The sequence below is a fragment of the Phalaenopsis equestris genome, unplaced genomic scaffold (assembly GCF_001263595.1).
Source record: "Phalaenopsis equestris unplaced genomic scaffold, ASM126359v1 Scaffold000753, whole genome shotgun sequence".
NCBI lineage: Eukaryota > Viridiplantae > Streptophyta > Magnoliopsida > Asparagales > Orchidaceae > Phalaenopsis > Phalaenopsis equestris.
Window position 1 is genome coordinate 87,798 of NW_018165193.1, and position 20,982 is coordinate 108,779.

General features: G+C 34.6%; 1 protein-coding gene across 1 annotated transcript in view; it reads right to left on the reverse strand.

Annotated features, from left to right (window-relative positions):
• The window catches only part of LOC110030690, an 86,109-nt gene extending 74,204 nt beyond the window's left edge, over nt 1–11,905 (reverse strand). Inside the window, exons 1-2 of the mRNA XM_020733533.1 lie at nt 11,662–11,905; nt 11,085–11,326 (exon numbers count right to left, since the gene is read on the reverse strand). Of these exons, the coding sequence (XP_020589192.1) occupies nt 11,085–11,219 (135 nt within the window). The 5' untranslated portion in view covers nt 11,220–11,326; nt 11,662–11,905. The remainder of the gene's footprint in view (nt 1–11,084; nt 11,327–11,661) is intronic.
• Between the last annotated feature and the right edge of the window lie 9,077 nt (nt 11,906–20,982).

The following is a 20,982-nucleotide window of genomic DNA, read 5'->3' on the forward strand; positions in this document are numbered from 1 at the left end:
TTCGACCCTAGCCTTTGAATTTTATTTATCTTGGATATTTTGATCGAGATTAATATATTTAAAATGTCTTCTGAAATCTTAGCTGTCAGATTTACGGGAAAGAATTATGCCGCATGGGAATTTCAGCTCAGAATGTTCTTAAAAGGGAAGAAGTTTTGGGGTCATATTGATGGATCTTCCTCAGCTCCTACTGAGACAAAAGATCTTGGTCAATGGGAAGCAAAGGATGATCGAATTATTTCCTGGATTTTGGGATCAATTGAGGCTCATATGGTAAACAATTTACGATCATTTAGCACAGCAAAAGAAATGTGAGAATATTTGAAGCGCGTTTATAATCATGATAATTCTGCGAAACGCTTCCAATTGAAACTTGACATGAATAATTATAGTCGGAGTAATCTTTCAATTGAACAATATTATTCTGGATTTTTAAATTTATAGAGTGAATATACTGGTATTATCTATGTTAAAGTGTCAAAAGAGAACTTAGCTAGTCTTCAAGCTATTCATGAAGAAAGTCGTCGTGATCAGTTTTTAATGAAACTGAGACCTGAATTTGAGATTGCTCGAGTTGGGTTGTTGAACAGAGATCTGATTCCGTGTTTGGATGTTTGTTTTGGGCAATTATTGCGCGAAGAACAAAGATTGGCGACACAATATACTATCAGTACAGCAGGTGGATCATCATAAATAATTAATGTGGCATATGCTGCTAAGACTAAAGCGAAGGGGTCAGTGCAGTGCTACAACTGCAAGAAATTTGGTCATATAACACGGAATTGTGAAAATAAGGAATGTAATTATTATAAGCAAAAGAGTCATACTCTTACGGAATGCCCAACACGACCCAAAATCACAAACCACAATCACTTCATGCCACGGTATCCGACAATCCTGCCTTGACTACTAGTGTTGCTGATAATAATCAATCAACTGTCACACCCTATATGGTTCAACAGATAGTTCTCTCTGCATTTTATATCAGCCTTCAAGGGAAAGGTAAAATTATTTCTTCGGTTACTTCTCCTTGGTTTGTTGATTCAAGGGCCACAAATCATATGACTAGCACTGCTAAGCTATTACATAACCAACGACCATACACTGATACTCAACATATTCAGGTTGTTAATGGGAATAATATTCCAATTACGACAGTTGGTGATATTAACTCATCCATCAAACATAAAACATGTTTTGATTTCTCCTAAATTATCTACTAACTTACTCTTTGTTTGTCAAATTGTAAAGTACATTTTTCTCGTGATGGTTGTATTGTGCAGGATCAGGTGTCGGGGAAGGTGATAGCGAAAGGGGCTAAAGTTGGTTGACTACTTCCATTGAAATTTACTATTTTTCAGAATATTTCATTAGCATCTTCAGTTGTTGAAAATAAGGCACACGTCTGGCATAAAAGACTCCAAATGATATGGTGTGGAAGCATTTACATAAAAATGACATTTTTTATTCTACAGATAAAAATTTAATAGTTAATTGTTATGTTTGTAAACTTGGAAAAAGCAAGATATTAACTTTTCCTAGTTCAGGCACAAATGATATGGTGTGGAAGCATTTACATAAAAATGGCATTTTTTATTCTACAGATAAGAATTTAATAGTTAACTGTTCTGTTTGTAAACTTGGAAAAAACAAGATATTACCTTTTCCTAGTTCAGGCTGTCATGCCAATAAATGTTTTAACATTATTCATAGTGATGTTTGGAGAATTACACCAGTTGTTTCACATGCTCAATATAGATATTTTGTGACATTTATTGATGATTACAGTCGATTGACTTGGATCTATTTTTTACGTGTCAAAACAGAAGTATTTATTGTATTCCAAACATTTTTAGCATATGTTGAAACTCAATTCTCCACTCGCATTAAATATTACGATTTGACAATGGCGGTGAATACATGTCTCATGAGTTTCAAGCATTTCTCCAGAACAAAGTGATTGTTTCACAACGTTCATGTCCCTATACATCGCAGCAAACTGGAGTTGCTGAAGAAAAAATCGACATCTATTGGATACTATGCGCACATTACTGATAGAATTTTCTGTTCCAGCTAGATTTTGGACTGAAGCTTTATCTACTACAGTTTATCTCATTAATCGTTTACCATCTCAACAATTGAAATATGAGCCTCCCTACTATCGTGTTTTTCATAAACACCCTAATTATTATACGCTACATACTTTCAGATGTGTCTGTTTTGTTCATCTACCTGCTCATGAACATCATAAATTGACAGCTCAGTCAGTACGATGTGCCTTTATGGGGTACAGTCCTAACCATAAAAAATTGTGTTATGATTCGATTAATTCAGTACGATGTGCCTTTATGGGGTACAGTCCTAATCGTAAAGGATTGTGTGTTATGATTCGATTAATTGTCAATGGCATATTTCTCGAAATGTGATTTTCTTTGAACATGAATATTACTTTCAGCATCATGTGTCCACATCAGATACAGTTATACTTCCACTTCTGCTGATAAAAGCTTCAAGCCAGACATAGTCTACACACGACGTCTGCCCCCTTCACCTTCAAACGTCCCCAACCCTGATCCAAAAATTGCTCCAATAAGTATTCGACGATCAACCCGACGTATCCGTCCTCCAGATAGATATGGGTATTTTGCAATTTTAACTAATGTTACTGTTCCTACTTCTTACTTTCAAGCTGCTAAAAAGACTTGTTGGGTCAAAGCCATGAAAGAGGAACTTCAGACACTTCAAGATAATCACACTTGGGATATTGTTTCATGTCCTACAGGTGTTAAACCCATTGGATGTAAATGGGTTTATTCTCTTAAACTTCGATATGATTGCTCTCTTGATCGATATAAAGCAAGATTGGTAGCTCTTGGCAATCGACAGGAGGAATACGGGATTGATTATGACGAAACATTTGCACCTGTGGCTAAGATGACAAATGTCCGACTAGTGTTATTTGCATCTAAAGGCCGGTTCTTAAAGCAGATGGATGTTAAGAATGCATTCTTACATGGGGATCTCAAAGAAGACGTCTATATGACTCTTCCTCCAGGCTTATTTTCTACACCTTCACATGATATTTGTAAGCTCAAAAGGTCCCTATATGGTTTGAAACAGGCTCCACGGGTCTGGTTTGAAAAGTTTCGCAATACTCTTCTTTTATTCAAATTCAGTATGATTCATCATTATTTCTTTGCAAAACTGACAAGGGAATTGTTTTGTTATTAGTATATGTTGATGATATTGTCATCATAGGATCTGATAATCAATTGATGTCTCAACTACAGAAAAGTCTTCAGGGATCTTTTCATATGAAAGATTTAGGGTCATTAACTTATTTCTTAGGACTCGAGATTCAATCTTCTGTCGCCGGTATTTTTCTTCGTCAGCACAACTATACGAAGGGACTCATTGCTTTGACTAGTCTTCAAGATGGTCGCTCCACTGATACTCCTTTGGAAGTAAATGTCAAATATCAATAGAATGATTGTGACTTTCTATCTGAATCATCTCTATATAGACAACTGATTGACAGTCTCAATTATCTGACTATTACGCGTCCTGATATTTTATTTGTTGTGCAACAAGTTAGTTAATTTATGCAAGCCCCTACACATCTTCATTTAGCTGCAGTTCGACATATTATTCGATATTTGAAAGGTACTTATCATGATTTGTTCTTTTCTGCGGAGTCTCCTATCACCTTAACAACCTATAGTGATGTTGATTGGGCTAGTTGTTCTGATACACGCCGATCTATTACTGGATGGTGCATGTTTCTCGGCAACTCTTTAATCTCTTGGAAGAGCAAGAAACAATATCGAGTATCTAAGTCATCCACTGAATCAGAATATCGCGCTATGTCCCCTGCTTGTTCTGAAATCATTTGGCTTCGTGGCATGCTGGCTGAGCTTGATTTTCCTCAGCTTGAGTCTACTTCTCTTCATGCAGATAATACTATGCTATCCAGATTGCTGCTAATCTCGTTTCATGCAGATAATACTAATGCTATCCAGATTGCTGCTAATCTCATTTTTCATGAACACATGAAACACATTGAAGTGGACTGTCATTCCATTCGAGAAGCCTATGAGGAGGGTGTTATATCTCATTGAGGAGGGTGTTATATCTCTTCCTCATATCCCTTCTGATCTTCAAACAACTGATATATTTACTAAACCTCTTTCTCGACATCGTCATCAGTCTCTTGTCAGCAAATTGATGTTTCTTGACCAGTTTGCATCAATTTGAAGGGGGATATCAATCCGGAATAAAAGAAATCAGACAGAATAAAGAGTTTCCTTCTTCGTAATACTGCAAAGAGGGAAATATTATATTTACACGGATTCTTTCCTTTTTGTTAATTATTTAGATTATGATTATGTATTAATTAAGTTACTTAATTTAGAATATACTGAATATTATGTACCTAAAATAGATTTTACAAACTACTATTTATTGGAATGAAAGCAAAGGAAAAGACATTCAGTCTATTTGCTCAAAATATTGTCAAGTCCAACATGAACCCTCAACCCAACAATAGTGGTAGCAGTACTGGAAGCATCGGCAATGCCATGACCTACGTCAAGAGTGGAAATGCACACAGAGGAGAATGTTTGTCAGGCAGTAATACCTATTTTTGGTAACTAGGACACATGGATAGCTCCACCACCTTGGGCCAGAGACCCCATGTTGATACCAGAGTTACTGCTTCATCTCCTCAAAGGACTTTTGGGAGAAAGAGGCTAATTGAGCCATTAGGATCAACTTTAGTCGGAGTGTACAAACTAGAGTATATGCACTGGCTCAACAAGAAGCAAACGATTCACCTGACGTCGTTATAGGTATTTTTTATTTCAATAGACCTACCAAATTTTTATATATTATGAGACTTATATTTTTCTTGTTTAGGTTTTAAATTTATCCAAAACAAATTGGTCAGAACTCTAGTTGATACTGGCTGAAAAGTTTGTGAGATCTAAAGAATTAGAATTACTCAAGATGTTTGATGACTTATCAATCATTCTGCCTTGCATAATAGTTGATAGAAGTTATGTAAATTTGACCATCTGTGATGGACTCACAAAATAGTAGATAGAAGTTATGTAAACCTGGTCATCTGCAATAGAAGCTTCAAGGCTAATTTGATAATGCTAACATTAACCAAATTTGAAATAATCCTTGAGATGGATGGATTATCTAATCACTTTACAACCATTGATTGCTCAAAAAGATAGTTAAATTTGATGTCCCTGGATTTTAAGAATTCTAATATGTTGGAGACTTATCTATGATGATACCTAGTTTAAAGGCATGCAAATTGTGAGCAAAAGAGTATCAAGATTGCTAAGTTCATGTCATTCATATTGTGAAAGAACCTAAGAAATTGGGGGATATGTCAGTAATAAAGGAGTCCTCAGAAATATTATTAGACGAATTGCCAATTTTGCCTCCAAGAAGAGAGATTTATCTATCGATGTAATACCAGGTGCAGAATCAGTGGCAAAAGCACTTTATAAAATGGCAATCAAGGAGCTACAAGAATTAAAGAGTAAACTGAAGGACTTACTAGGGAATAAATTTAATAGGCCAAGCACTTCTCCTTAGGTAGTTGTACTACTTGTTGTTAAGAAGAAAAAATGATGCTTAAAGTTATGCATTGATTGTCGAGAATTAAACAAACTCAAAATCAAGAACAAATACACATTAACAAGAATTGAAGATCTTTTTTATTGTTTGAAAGGGTTTTTGTCTTATTCAAGATTGATATGTGCTCAAATTATCACTAGTTAAGAATTAAAAAAAACAATATAACACCGACAGTTTTTAGCATTAGATAAAAGCATTCTGAGGTCGTGGTGATGCTTTTTTGGGATGTCAAATGCACCTGCAATTTTTATGGATCTGATGAATGGAATCTTTCGACCATTTCTAGATAGATTCGTGATTGACTTTATCGACAATATTCTAATATATTCCAATGATGAGATTCATCGTGCAAATCATCTTCAAATTGTTCTGCAAACACTAAGGAAGAATCAATTATAAGCTAAGTTATAAAAGTGTGAATTCTGGTTATGAAGTATCACATTCTTGGGGCATATCATTAGCGGTGAAGGTATCACAATCAAGGTTAAAGAAATTTTTGATTGGCCTAAACCAACCACTATTACAAAAGTTCAGAGTTTCCTATCCCTGACGGGTTATTATAGAAGATTTGTTGAAATTTTCTCTCAGATCGCAATGGCTTAATCTAGTATGATTCAAAAGGAGGTGAAATTTGAGTGGACAGATCGTTGCGAGGAATCATTTTAGAAGTTGAAGATGTGTTTGATAACAGCTCCAGTATTGATTATTCCCTCAGGGACAGAAGGCTTTCTGAATTATAATGATGCGTCTCTAAGAAAACTTGAATGTGGGCTTATGCAACACAGAAAGATAACTGCTTATGCCTCTAGACAACTGAAAACTCATGAGAAAAATTATACAACACATGATTTGGAGCTAGCAACAATTGCATTTGCTTTAAAGATATGGAGGCATAATTTATATGGTGTCGAGTGCGAAGTGTCATAGATCACCAAAGTTTAAAGTATATTTTACACAGAATGAGCTGAATTTAAGGCAAAAGTGATGGTTTGAATCTATCAAAGATTATGATTTGGATATACAATATCACCCGCGGAAAGCAAGTGTAGTTGTTGGAGCATTAAGCAAGAAGACAAGTGGAAAGGCTAACTGGATAATTACACAACAAGCAGAATTGATTAAAAATATAAAGCGCTTACAATTATCTGTAGTGGTAACAAATGATGAAAGTTTTGTATTATTGAATCAGATGCTCTTCTAGCCAAACTTTGAAGGATAGAATACAAGATGCATTTTCAAATGATACAGAGTTTCTGAAAATATTAACTGAAAATCAAGATGCATTTTCAAATGATACAGAGTTTCTGAAACTGAAAACTGAAAATATTAAACCAGATAAATGAAGGTCAATTAGGGAAAAATGAGAGATAAAGAAAAGTTGTTGAAGTCAGGAATAAAATTTTGATTCCTAATGTGAATGATTTATGAAAAGAAATGCTTCATGAGGCACAATATTCAGAAACACCATACATCCAAAAAACAACGAGATGTATCAATAGCTTAAAGGCTTATTTTGGTTGTCAAGGTTGAAGCGCAGTGTAACAAAGTTCGTAATAAAATGTCTTACTTGTCAAATGATTAAGACTGAGCATAAGAAGCCTAGTGGGTTATTGTAACCAATCCCTATACTGTAATGAAAATGGGAGGAAATTGCAAAGGAATTCATGACGGGGCTACCAAGACCAAAGCAAGAATGTGATGTGTGGTACTGATCGTCTGACCAAGTGCACAATTCTTGCATATCAAACGGATGGATTTTGTGGACAACTTAACCATAACTTATGTTAAAATTATTCGACTGCGTGGATCCCCAAAGTTTACTGTTTCAGATTAAGATAGTTGATTCACATCCAGATTGTGGAGGAAAATTCAAGAGACGGAGGGAAATTCAAGGGACTTTGGGTATTTAACTGACATTCAGTATAGTTTTTTATCCTGAACTGACAATCAGTCAGAGAGAACGATACAAATATCAGAAGACCTACTTCAACATTAGGCTCCTAACTTTGGTGGAAACTAGGAAATGCACATCTACAACAATACCTTCCAAACTAGTATTGGTATGGTTCCTTATAAAGCCTTATATGGAAGAAAATGCAGGACACCTTTTTGTTGGGCAGAAATGTGAAAGGAAATAAAATGTTGTTGATTTAGTTGATGAAACAATTGAGAAGATCCAGTTAATTTGTGATAGTTTGCGAGTTTTTCAAGATAAACTGAGGAAATATTATGATAGTAAACATCAACCAGTGGAATTTGAAGTGAGAGAGTTGTCTTTATGAATGTAAATCCTATAAAGGTGTTGAGTGGTTAGGAAAGTCTGTTTTTATGAAGGTCAATCCTAATGTTAAGCGTTTACGACACATGCACAGCAGTTGCCATTCGAATGGGACTTCCACCTCCCACCGCAACTTGAAGAGGGAGTATTTTCCTCGTCTCATCCCTTCAGTTCACACACGAGAGACAGAGAGTAAGAGAAAGACAACTTGAAAAACAGAGGAAGAAGAAATAGAGAAGAAGAAAAAAAGAAGAAAACAAAGAACAAGAGAGGAGTGCAATAGATTCCAAAACTGCGACAGCAAGGTACTTTCCAAGCTCGAGGGATGCCTCGTTCCTCCATTTTCGCATGAACCTAGTGTGCAAAAAGCTTGAGCTGCACGTGAGAAGGATTTTCTCTTCGCTTTGCTAGTGAATCATGCTTTGAAGCACGCTTTTAAAAACATTGGATTGAATTTTATCAAACATAACAGCATTGATTCAATTTTTTCAATTTTTTCAATTTTCTTTACAAACAACTCAAATATTATAAACATTGCTTTCACTTTACTTTGTATGCACTTGATCAAACAAAGAAAATATTTCCCTTGAATTTATATTATATGAAACCAAATAGCCCCTAAGTATTCCTAATAAATTGCACTTAGAGCACACTGGATTTCATTTATTTTGCATTCCTTTTTTCAACCAATCAATCGACGCCTTAAAAGATTTCAAAATGATCATCCCATAGTTGCCTTATATGGCATAAGAAGACTTCTCAAAATGAGTTGAATCAAAATCACCAAAGCCAATCAAGAATGATGTGCAACATTAACTAGTAAGACAACATATAATACCTTGTCAGCATATATGATAAGTTAAATGGGATTGGGTTACATAAAACATAGTTTTATGTACCCAAGCTATATCGTAAAGCTATAGATAAAATTTAGTTTTTAATTTTGTTTGTTCAAGAGCAATTTGAAGGCTTATAAGGCTTTCATCATGTTTAAACTTAGTAAGGAATCATATTTGAACTTGGTTGTGTCATACATATCATATGATCATTAAACGGTTCTCAAGCAAAGCATTCTCATAGTCATAAATTCCTTTGAATTCATGCACATCTTCCCCATCATCATCCTTATTTTCTTCTTTTTAGACATTGATGTGTAAATTTCTACTAAGCCATTTAGTTGCAAGCTTGACCCGTTTAGTGACATACAACACATGTCTTTACATAGCAAAGATTTTTGTTCCTGACTCTTTCCTAACAGTAATGTTTTTAACTTTCGATGTGCTCATTTGGTATAGACTAATTTGGCAAAAAGAAGGATTTCCTATGTACAAATAAAACCATTTAGATGCAAGAAACGTGTAGAGTTGTTCAAAATCTAAAGCCAAATAAAAATCCTACCAGGCAAATTAACTTAATGTGGTATCAACTCTATGATAAGTTCAAGATTAAAGAAATCCTACACTTAGAACGTATTGTTTTCAAATCCTCCCTAATTTCAAACTATGGCAGCAATTCTTAAATTTTATTCATGTACGCAGTTACAACCTTGGTACATTATTATAAAAAGTTGAGCTCACTAGTAATAGAGCACATAACAATAAGGTTTTTCTTTAACAGCAATTTAATTTCATAGATCTTTTCAAACCATGTAATTTTTGGTTCTAACCCCAATCATTCTACTTGTAATTCCACACCAACCCAATACATCTTAGCTTGGTTTGTAAGCTTTAATTTGGTAGATCTTATTTATTGCACACCAAACATCATTAGTCAAAAAAAGAAATTTTTCTTTAATTTCATAGATCTTTTCAAACCATGTAATTTTTGGTTCTAACCCCAATCATTCTACTTGTAATTCCACACCAACCCAATACATCTTAGCTTGGTTTGTGAGCTTTAATTTGGTAGATCTTATTTATTGCACACCAAACATCATTAGTCAAAAAAAGAAATTTTTCTTTAATTTCATAGATCTTTTCAAACCATGTAATTTTTGGTTCTAACCCCAATCATTCTACTTGTAATTCCACACCAACCCAATACATCTTAGCTTGGTTTGTGAGCTTTAATTTGGTAGATCTTATTTATTGCACACCAAACATCATTAGTCAAAAAAAGAAATTTTTCTTTAATTTCATAGATCTTTTCAAACCATGTAATTTTTGGTTCTAACCCCAATCATTCTACTTGTAATTCCACACCAACCCAATACATCTTAGCTTGGTTTGTGAGCTTTAATTTGGTAGATCTTATTTATTGCACACCAAACATCATTAGTCAAAAAAAGAAATTTTTCTTTAATTTCATAGATCTTTTCAAACCATGTAATTTTTGGTTCTAACCCCAATCATTCTACTTGTAATTCCACACCAACCCAATACATCTTAGCTTGGTTTGTGAGCTTTAATTTGGTAGATCTTATTTATTGCACACCAAACATCATTAGTCAAAAAAAGAAATTTTTCTTTAATTTCATAGATCTTTTCAAACCATGTAATTTTTGGTTCTAACCCCAATCATTCTACTTGTAATTCCACACCAACCCAATACATCTTAGCTTGGTTTGTGAGCTTTAATTTGGTAGATCTTATTTATTGCACACCAAACATCATTAGTCAAAAAAAGAAATTTTTCTTTAATTTCATAGATCTTTTCAAACCATGTAATTTTTGGTTCTAACCCCAATCATTCTACTTGTAATTCCACACCAACCCAATACATCTTAGCTTGGTTTGTGAGCTTTAATTTGGTAGATCTCCTGCTGAAGTATGAAAGATTGTATACCTTTAAAGCTGCATAAGCTATTTAGAAACGGCTAAAAACAACGAGAAATTATTCTCCATATGTTCTGCAGAACACTCACTTCCCACATTAATAAGATCAGCAAAACTCTAATCCTCTATTATTCAGCAAGTTTTCATCCTAAACGCTCCTCAACGAGCATAACAGACCGAAAGACAATAACAACTTCACATAACAAATATTGGACTCAACTCCAGAACAAAACTTTTCAATCTAGAAACAAGGACAAGAAATACAAGCAAGAAACAGACAATGGGATGACATTTTGATCAGATGGAAGAGACACAAGAGCCAAACAAAAGTCAAGCAAGAACAAAATAGCCATTGAGCAAAGGAAAACGTCGATTCTTACAAGGTTTTTTATGAATATTTCCGAAAGCAACTTCTTGTACCGCTTCACCGGCCGCCGAGAACTCGGATTCAACGCCGGACAGCAGAGGCAAACATTTTCGCACGCAGGCAAGAGCTTTCTTGAGATGTAACCCATACTGTAAATGACAAAGAAGAACCCTAAAGTGGAGTGAGGAAGTATACCAAACCCGCTACAGTTTCCCCCTTATCTCCATGTAATAGCTTCCCAAAATAGCGATGAAACTAACATAAACCAAGTTAGAAGAGCCAAAAGATCAGTAAAGGAAGGCCATGGAGGAGGGTAGAGAAGTGTTTAGAAGCATGACAAAGAAGAACCCTAAAGTGGAGTGAGGAAGTAGACCAAACCCGCTACAGTTTCCCCCTTATATCCATGATAATAGCTTCCGAAAACAGCGATGAAACTAACATAAACCAAGTTAGGAGAGCCCAAAGATCAGTAAAGGAAGGCCATGGAGGAGGGTAAAGAAGTGTTTAGAAGCGAACAAAGCAGCATTCTCGGCACAGGACCCTTGCACGAGATCTGCGTCTCTGTTATACGTAAAGAAGGAGATTCTTACTGGGAAGAAGTGATTCTTCTCAGCTCCTTGGGCTTGGAGTATACACTCTACAGAGTAATGATTTAACGGCAAAAAAGAGGTTCTCTATTTCCATCGTTGTGTTGAGAGAGAAAAGAGAGGGACAGAGACTGGCATGGAGGGGCCGAGGGACAGGCAATAGCCGTATAGCTCTGCTTTCTTACAGTTAGCCAGCTCCCAAGCTTTCGTCAATGGAGACGGCTTCCGTCTTGTTGTTTAGCGAGGATAGATCAGTTCTTAAAATTTTTTAATAGCCAATTCTAAATTTATTATTTAAATTTATAATCTAAAAAACCGAAACCGATCTCCATTTTTCCTTTCCTGCCGAACTTGATGTTATATAATTAATAAGTCATTTTAAAATATTCATAATTTATTGCTTAAAGTAGAAAATGATTTGCTCAAAACTTTTAGTCTTGTATTTTATAATTTATAATTCATTATTTTCTTAAAAATCAATAAATTATGAATTCTTTTACTAATTTAAATTAAAAATTTATGTCAATAAAGTTTATATGTGAATTTTACTTTAGCATTTAAGACATTTCTTATAAATAATTTAAATGTAGTAAAATAACTAATTAAATGTTAATATTATTTATCCTTCACATAAGTTAATACTTAAAATAGTTATTTTAAATAAACAATATTAAAGTAAATTTTTAATATTTTTTTATGAAAATGAATCATATTAATTATGAATATAAAATTTAAAAACCTATATGTGTGTTTGTATATATGCACAAGTATTCCTTTTTTTTTTTTAATGAATGGTTTCTTTTATAAGAAAAAGTGATGAGCTACACCAATAGATTCCCACCAAAAATATTCAAATTCAAATCACCAACTCTAAATGCATTTTTATTTCATCAAGTTTTTGATAAATATGGAGTATTTTTTTAGGTAAAATAATGACATTGAGATTTTCTTTAAGGGTGATGTGTCATCAACAAATTTGACCATTTCAAAAGAATTTTGAGGGTTTTGACATGAATCTTAAGGCATTTTTTGAACAATACTATGTTCTAATTCAAAATAAAATCATTCAAAGCTCTGATTTCAGCAAACCTAGAGTTAAATTGACTGGATCGACAAAACAACTCATTGATACCAAAATTAATCCAATCTGAGGTAAGTCCATGCTAGATCAAGCTGTTAACCTCTTTTATAGAATTTTTTATTTTTATTTATGGGGTCAAATGAATTTTGAATTTGATGTATTTATAGTCAATTTGGGCATCTCGATGAGAGGAATCTAAAGGGTCCAAGATCACCCGATTTTGAGGACATTAAGACTATCAAATCATTCTAAAAATTTTATGGGACAAATGATTGGATAGTTATGGGAGTAATTCGCCAAAGGACGAAAATGTCCCTCCCCTAAAACTTATAAATAGACACCCTCTCCTCAGTTGAGGGGAACGAGTAGAGGGAGTTAGATCTCAGAGTCATTATGGACTGAATACTATACGAAAACTTCCATCGTTCATAACCGTTGTCCACCGTTGATTGCTCCCTACTCTCCATCTTTGGTGAATGCTATGGTGTAACCAAGTACTCCCAACATGGCGTAACGAAGCATCTGGAAGTAGTATGTGGAGTATTCTTAATAAGGTGCATTGATGTATCATAGACATAGTATATTGAAGACCCGGTGATAATTCCCAGTGGTAATTATTATCGATCATTGTATACAAAATACAGTGAATCCTTTTGTATGTTGTGTACAGACAAACATTATACTTAATATAACATTATAACTCATTTTTTCTATTAGCAAGATAAGGGTACATTTTCTACTTGTGAACTATGGGTATGTTTGGGATAGTTTTTTGCTTGCTTTGTGTTCTAAACCACCACCACAAATTTATTTTATGGAAATGCATTCTTGTTGCTTTCTAGAAGTTTATGTGATGAGAAATTGTTCTTTCACCTAACGTGTTAAAGTGCGGTTGTTGTAAGAAATTTATTGTTTGATTTTTTTCGAAAAAAAATTATATTTATAATTCTCATCACAGCTTTCTAAGAGGTTAGCTTATTCACTGCACCTTTACAAACAACTTTCTTAGAAAGCTGCAACCACCCCATACAGACCCTTATAGTAGATCATTTTGACTAAGCCTAGCCCCATGTTTTTTTTCCCTCTTCAAGTTTTTTCACATATAATTTTTTGGTGTCTTATCATATTTCTTTTTATTATTTGTACGTATGTTGGATTTTTTAGAAAGATATGACATTAAACTATTACTCTATTACTGTGAATTTTTTGGAACGCACCAACTTAGTTACATCTGTGGGAAACAAAATTTCATTTATAGAAGTTTATATTTCATCAATGTTCAACAAATGCAATATGTGAGCTTCGCGCTCTAACACTTATCATTTCAGGGTACACTTCTTAAGTGTTGGACATCAAGCCTTTGTTACTTTTCCTAAAGATACACATCATCCTATTAGTAAGAGAACTTCCCTTGCACTACTTGAAGATATATGAAGAATTGAGAAACCTCAAAATGAGATTCTCTGACTTCTACATGAAGTTTGGCAACCCAAGGTTATACATATGGGAGGGGCACGCCACATTATAATCCTTTGAAGAGAGGTACGTAGGTTACACCCTTCCACATTCTAGAGCTCCCCTTTAGAAGGCTGAGGGACACTATCAACTCTACACATCAACCTGCTACATTCAAGCCTGGCAGCAAACCCACAACATGCATAGAGAATGCAGGTCGATGACATATAATTCATAACGAGTTATGATGTATAGTCCTCAAGGACTTTCCTAAGTGGGTATAAGTCATTTCTCAACTTAATGTGGATCTCAAGGGTCTTCTTTGGAAGCTAAAATCATTCATCAGTGCCCTATTCTAATAGAATTTAAGTTTCCAAGCATTGATGCTTATGAAGGGACTTTTAACCCATATAACATGAGTATCACTTCAGAATCATCATGCACATGCAATGAGTTCCTGATACTCTCCTTTATCAAGTTTTACCCCTAAATCTTAAAGTTCAAGAATGTGCTTGGTTTTAATCACTTTTAGGAGGGAATATTAATACCTTCAATGCGCTCACCAACAGGTTTGTAGGGTAATTTATTACAAATTGAGTGATCATTAAAACATCCTATCATCTCTTTGGGATCCATCAAAGTGAGGGGGAATCACTGAAGAATTATTTTTTACGATTATCTATTGAATTTTGTCAAATCATGGGAGTGCATCTTGAGTTATTAAGAGGTATACTTTCAAGGAGACTACACTTTAGTCTTTTCTACTCATCTCTAATGTGAGATACGGTTTATTTATACTCTAATCTCATTCAACATATTGTGACACAAATTGATGTCAGCAAAGCTATTAGTACACATAAAAAGTATTTTTGAGATATTGTTTAAGAATCGTAATAAGAATCACGTAAATATTGTTGAGTCATCTCAACAGAAGAAGTTTGAACTGCGGGAAAACCCTAGTTTGACCCCTTGATCATCGATACACAAACCACGACCCAAGAAGGAGTATATACTGCTCAACGTTTCACATGTTAACATCCTTATGGTGATTAAGGATAAAAAAACTCTTAAGTGTCACCTATGTTGAAGATGAATATGTGAAATCAAGAGCTTTATAGTCATTTCCACTGAATTCAAGACCATGATGCCGAAGCATGCTTTCAACTTAAGAGAAGATCAAAGGGTTGATCCAATAAGGATTTCTAGGCCAGTTCATTCAAAGCAAGATCCTCACACTAGTAATACCCCTATTAGAGGCAGGAAGCTCATAAGTAATAGAACGACAATCATCAGATTCTTTCCAAGAATACAATGATAGTAGGAGGTCCACTACTGATCAAGCAAGCTCTCATTACGATATATGAATAACCTTCACCAAAGAAAACTCTTGTCAATCACTCCATTACATTTAATGAATCTGATCTTGATCGGGCTAAATTCTTTCACCAAGATTGATTTGTTACGAGCTTGAGGATCGATGAACCTTCTTACAATGTCAATAGAATCATAGTCGATGGAGAGGCTAAGTCGATGTCTTATTCTACATAAATTTTATGGGATTGTCATTAACTAGGGAAAAGTTGCAGCTTATTGTTAGACCTCTCTACACCTTTAATAATCAGTTGGCGCATGTCAAAGGACAACACTCTCCCTCTTACGCTACATTATTCCCCCAGCAAATGACTCACATGATCTAATTTCTTGTAGTCAAGTTGGAATCATTGTATAATGTCGGATTATCAAAAACTTGACGTTAAGTAAGTTGGTCAATCACACAACTATACGTGTCAAGTAATAATGCAGTTAAAGAGTATCGTGTATCGATCATATGAGGAAAAGGCTAAAAAATATTCTAAAGAGCAAATCTTCAATTTGCTAAACATCACAAACAAGAGATGAAGTTTCTAAAATCCTAACTCAAAAATAAAAATAAAATTAACGAGATTGAAAAATAAAAGAAAGCAGCAAGCATATAAATCTTATAATTCTTCAAGAGAGATAAGGTGTATGCCTTCGTGATTTAGGAATTGTGGTGGTTTATAGTATTCCTAAACTTTCTCCTATGTGATAGTTGTCAACGGGGATAAGAAGTTCTCCTTATGTATAGGCCTAAGTCAAATGAAGACTAGAACCCATGAAGTTAAGTTCTCTTAAAACTCATGACATTCCACAAGATTATTTTGATCTCTTTTTTAGGTGGCACAATCCTAATAAACTATGTTTGTTTTTACCAGAATTATGTGGATAACCATTTCGTTTCTCTACACAACGGGCAGATGTCATAGATCAAAAAATATATTAATATGTTATTTGATCAGATCATGAATAAATGAAATATGACATAGAACTAAAAGCTCAAGAAGATGTTACTGGGAAGAACAATCCAAGAAAACTACAAAACCATAATTCTTTCATCACATAGATGCGAAAAGAACCTAGCCACTCATGTTAGAAATAATGATGGAAATCAAATTTATAAAAACCATTATTGAGTAAAACTATAAAAGAAGAACTTACAAAATATTTTTTCCCATCTTTTATAAAAGAAAATCTCTCTCTTATACAATCTCCTCTCAAAATAAATAAGAAAAACATAAGAGAAATGGAAAAGAAAAAAATCCCTTAGGACTTCAATCCCAAGCAAGGAATAAATCCTAAGGGAGCAACTCTCAAGTCCTTCTAAATTCTATTTCCAACCACCTTTAATGGCTTCTCCTTTCTAAAGATGCCCTAACACCTATTTTCATAACAAAAAATCTCTTATTTGGCAAGAAACTTTTTTACAAAAATATTTCTCGCTTCATCGACATGGCCATGCCGAAATCCGGTGTGGTCACACTTGTGATCTGGAATAGGTGGTGTGGTCATGCCCGATTCAGGCTTGGTCACATTGGGACTTTAAAAGAGCGGTGCGGGCATGCCAAATTTGGGCGTGGTCACCCCGCTGACATCAATATCGTGGCGTGATCACACTTAGTTCAAGCGTGGGCACACTTGTTCAAAACACTTTTTTTTTAATTTTTCTCATTTCAAAATGCACACAAAATTTTCTGTAACCTACACATCATTAATAAAAACCTTCAAAAAGTGCAAATGCGTGATAAATACATAAAATAGTAGGTAAAATGCATGACTAAAATGTGGTGAAATCACGTAAAATTGACTCGTGTCAATAACTGTAAACTTATCTCATTGCTTGCTCTTAAGTAATCTAATAGCTTAGCGAGGCCCCATGAGATTATACGAGTCACTCTTGTAGGTTTCTTAAGCATGCAACTTGGCTATCAAAGTAAAATCAAAGTGTATAATTGGCATTTTAAGGTCAATCATAACTAATGTTTAATAACTTATTCATTTTCTTAATTCCCTTCGTGCTGCGCCTAGTAAATCTCAATAATTTATTAAATTGATGGAGTTAAAATGTTTTCACCGGTCTACAATATTTTAAATCAAATTAAGTGTAACTAGCCAACCCCACTCTTCTTTACCTTTATCTTGAAGATAACCTTAGAAGGATTTTATTAAAGAAAATGAAAAAACTTATTGCTTGAGATCTATTAAGGCACCTCCCCAGTTTTTTCCATCTTTTGTGCCAATAACAAGCTTCTTCTTAGACATTTTAATATTTTTTACCGTTTCTTCTATTTTCTTTTATTTTCTTATTTTTCTTTCTCTTTTTAAATTCCACTAAGAATTAATATATCTTCTTAGACAACTTTTTATTTTCTTTTTAATCACTATGAAATGCTAGTTTTTTCTAAGTGACAAGTCTCAAGGAAATAATTTTTTTAATGCAACCCCTCTATGTTATCATTCAAGTAAAAGTTGAGACAACATCAAACTAGCTTAGCAAAAATAAAAGAGAATTAAAATATATTTGGTCAGCTACTTAACATTTTAATTACTCATTTTTAATCATCTTGAGATTTTTAGGTGCATTTAGAAGTTGTTAAGTTCTGAAACAAATTTATTTTAACTTTGAATTTAATCTTCCCTTAATGATATTTAACTCTTTAAAAAAACTTTTGATAAGCTAGCTGACTTGTATAAGATTCCTTATAGAAGTTCCCATATTAACATTTAGGGTGCGTTTGGGAGGGCGTTTTTGCTACGGTGGCACTTTGAAAACGTCGGTGGCATTTTGAAAATGCCGACATGTCGTTTGGTTTGAGCGTCTCGCAGGCATTTTCAAAACGGAGTTTTGGTTTTATTAAAGGAAGTCGGACGGGGGATCGACCCCACTTCCTGTTTCTAAGAGGTACGTTAGATCGGGAAATACCTCTCGTGCCCTTCTGCTTCGTGTGGCAGATGTAGGAAGAGAGTGATCAAGCGCGATCAGAAGAGCCCATTAACTATGCGCTCAACAACAGATTCCACTTCTATGGCTGGCGACGAGGGCGATGTCCGGAAGAGCTCCTCTCTCTCTCACGACCCTAACGACGAACTCGTCCTCTCCCTCTAGCTCTCGCAACCAAAGCCACACCCCGGTCCGTCGCTGGCAGACCTCGCCTGGGTCTTCTTTCTCTCCATCTCGTGAGAGGGTCGGCTAGGGAGGCGAGGATGGGATCGCGGCTCTGCTTGACTGCTCGGCTTTCTTGTTTGAACGCTCAATTTTCTTGCTTGTTTGGTCAGCTCATGTAGGTTGCTTGACTGCTCGGCTCAAGTAGATTGCTTTCCCTGTTTCTCTGAATGCCTGTTAATTATGCATCTTCAGAAAGAATTGTGGCTTATATTCATTTTTAACCTGGAATTTATTTTCCTTAACTAATATATAGATGTCAATCTTGATTTTTTACAGCACAAGTCTGTCCAATTTTGTGATCTCTGTAACAAAAAACTTGCAAATCAGGGGCAGATTGGTCATTTATCTAGAATCAGTTGTTTTCCAAACACACAAACCAAACAGTCAGTCAGCTTATCTGAATTAGCTTATCATCAATAAATTATCAAAATAAGTTGCTTATCAACATAGGCTGGATAAGTTGCAGCTGCCCCAAACAGACCCTTTGTTTCTTACTGAGTTATGTGGTCTATTGTTAGGCTCATAAAAAGGTAATGTTTTTACCCCAAACTTACTTATTTCCATAACAAATGTAAGATGTAATTAAATTGGACTGGATAACAACAAGTAAGAGCGGGAATACATGAGTAGCTACATGAGTCTCAGAGAATATCACAGTAGAAAATCAACATCACATGCATGTAAATGTATCACAGTGCATCATCCATAGAAAATAAGAGAACAATAGGTGAATAAAAATGACACTGCACATATATAACTCAACATATATTCTTTGACTCCTATCTCACAAATGAGAACCAAATACTCCTTAGAGGGAACAATCACAAAAAATAATGAAAAACACGATTGGATGACTGATGACACAAAAATCAACACAAATCTAGCAATCAAATAAATAAAATACTAAGGTAACACTTGGGTTGCCTCCCAAGGTAAAGCTTGGTTTAATAACCTTAGCTCAAAGAGACTATAGTGATCAAACCTATAGTGGGTCTCTAAGATCCAATTACCATTTTAATAGTCCCTAATCACTCGTCTTAAATACTAACTATCTTGAAAAATCTTTTTCGAATGTTTCCACTCCCCCAAATTCTTCCGAAGTACATCAATCCCTTCTCACCACCTGGTTGGGGTTTTGTAGTATCCTCTCATCTTCTATCAAATAAACATCAATACTCACAATGGGTTAAGTGAGGTTTCCTCCTATATTCAATCCTACATGTTGATCCAATTCCTTGGTCATAATGGGGGCCTCCCCTAAATGAAGAGAAAAGTCATCATTTGTTAGATTCCTTAAGAATTCATCCACTATTTTTTGCTCTTCGAATTTTAATTTTTCTATTTCAACAAATCAGCTTTTCACCACCCTTGCCACAATTTCTATTTTATGACTCTGATCCACGCTAGAGGCTTGGAGAAAGTCAGGTGATTTCAGAACATCACATGTTACTTCTTGATTGTTTTTTCTCAGAATCACTTTCTCCTCTTGACCATCAATAATTGCCTTTCTTTTAGCTAGAAATGTTCTCTCAAATATTAAGTGCATCTCCTTATCCTCCTTTATGTCCAATAACAAAAAAAAATGATCGACAAAATGAATCTATCCATAGCAACCAACACATTCTCAATAATTTCCTATGGAATTTCACAGATTGGTCGGCTAATTACATGGTTAGAGAGGTGGGTTTGAATTTTCCTAATCCCAATAGCTTGAAAAAGGCTAGGGGTTGTTGACCTCATTTTTGGTAAGGTCTGTTTGACTCTTATATATATATAATGCATTTTTGGTAAGGTCTGTTTGACTCTTATACATATTTGGGCTCATTATCAAGTGAGGTGAAAATTTAAAAATCACCAAAATCCATTTTCAGGTGAGCCATACAAGCCATATGAAAGCCATCAAGCTATGTCAAAGTTTTTTGCAAGCCATCAATCCATGTCAAAGCTCCATGCAAGCCACAATATCACTTATAGCCAAGGATGACTACCTTTTTGGATTTGTCAAAAGTGATTAGCCACTCTAATGAGTAACCTAAATCCAAGTTTAACCCAAATCCCTATGATTGGGACTTGTCCACCCAAGCCCTTATGAAGCACAATCTTCTTGATGGGTGAGTACACAAAAGTGATTCAAATACATTCTCTCTTAATCAAGTCAAAGCTCACATGAACACTAAATGAACACCAAAAGACATCAAGCTTTTTTATTTCTCCAATGGATTAAAGAATTAAAAATGTGTGTGTGTGTGTGTGTATAATGCATTTT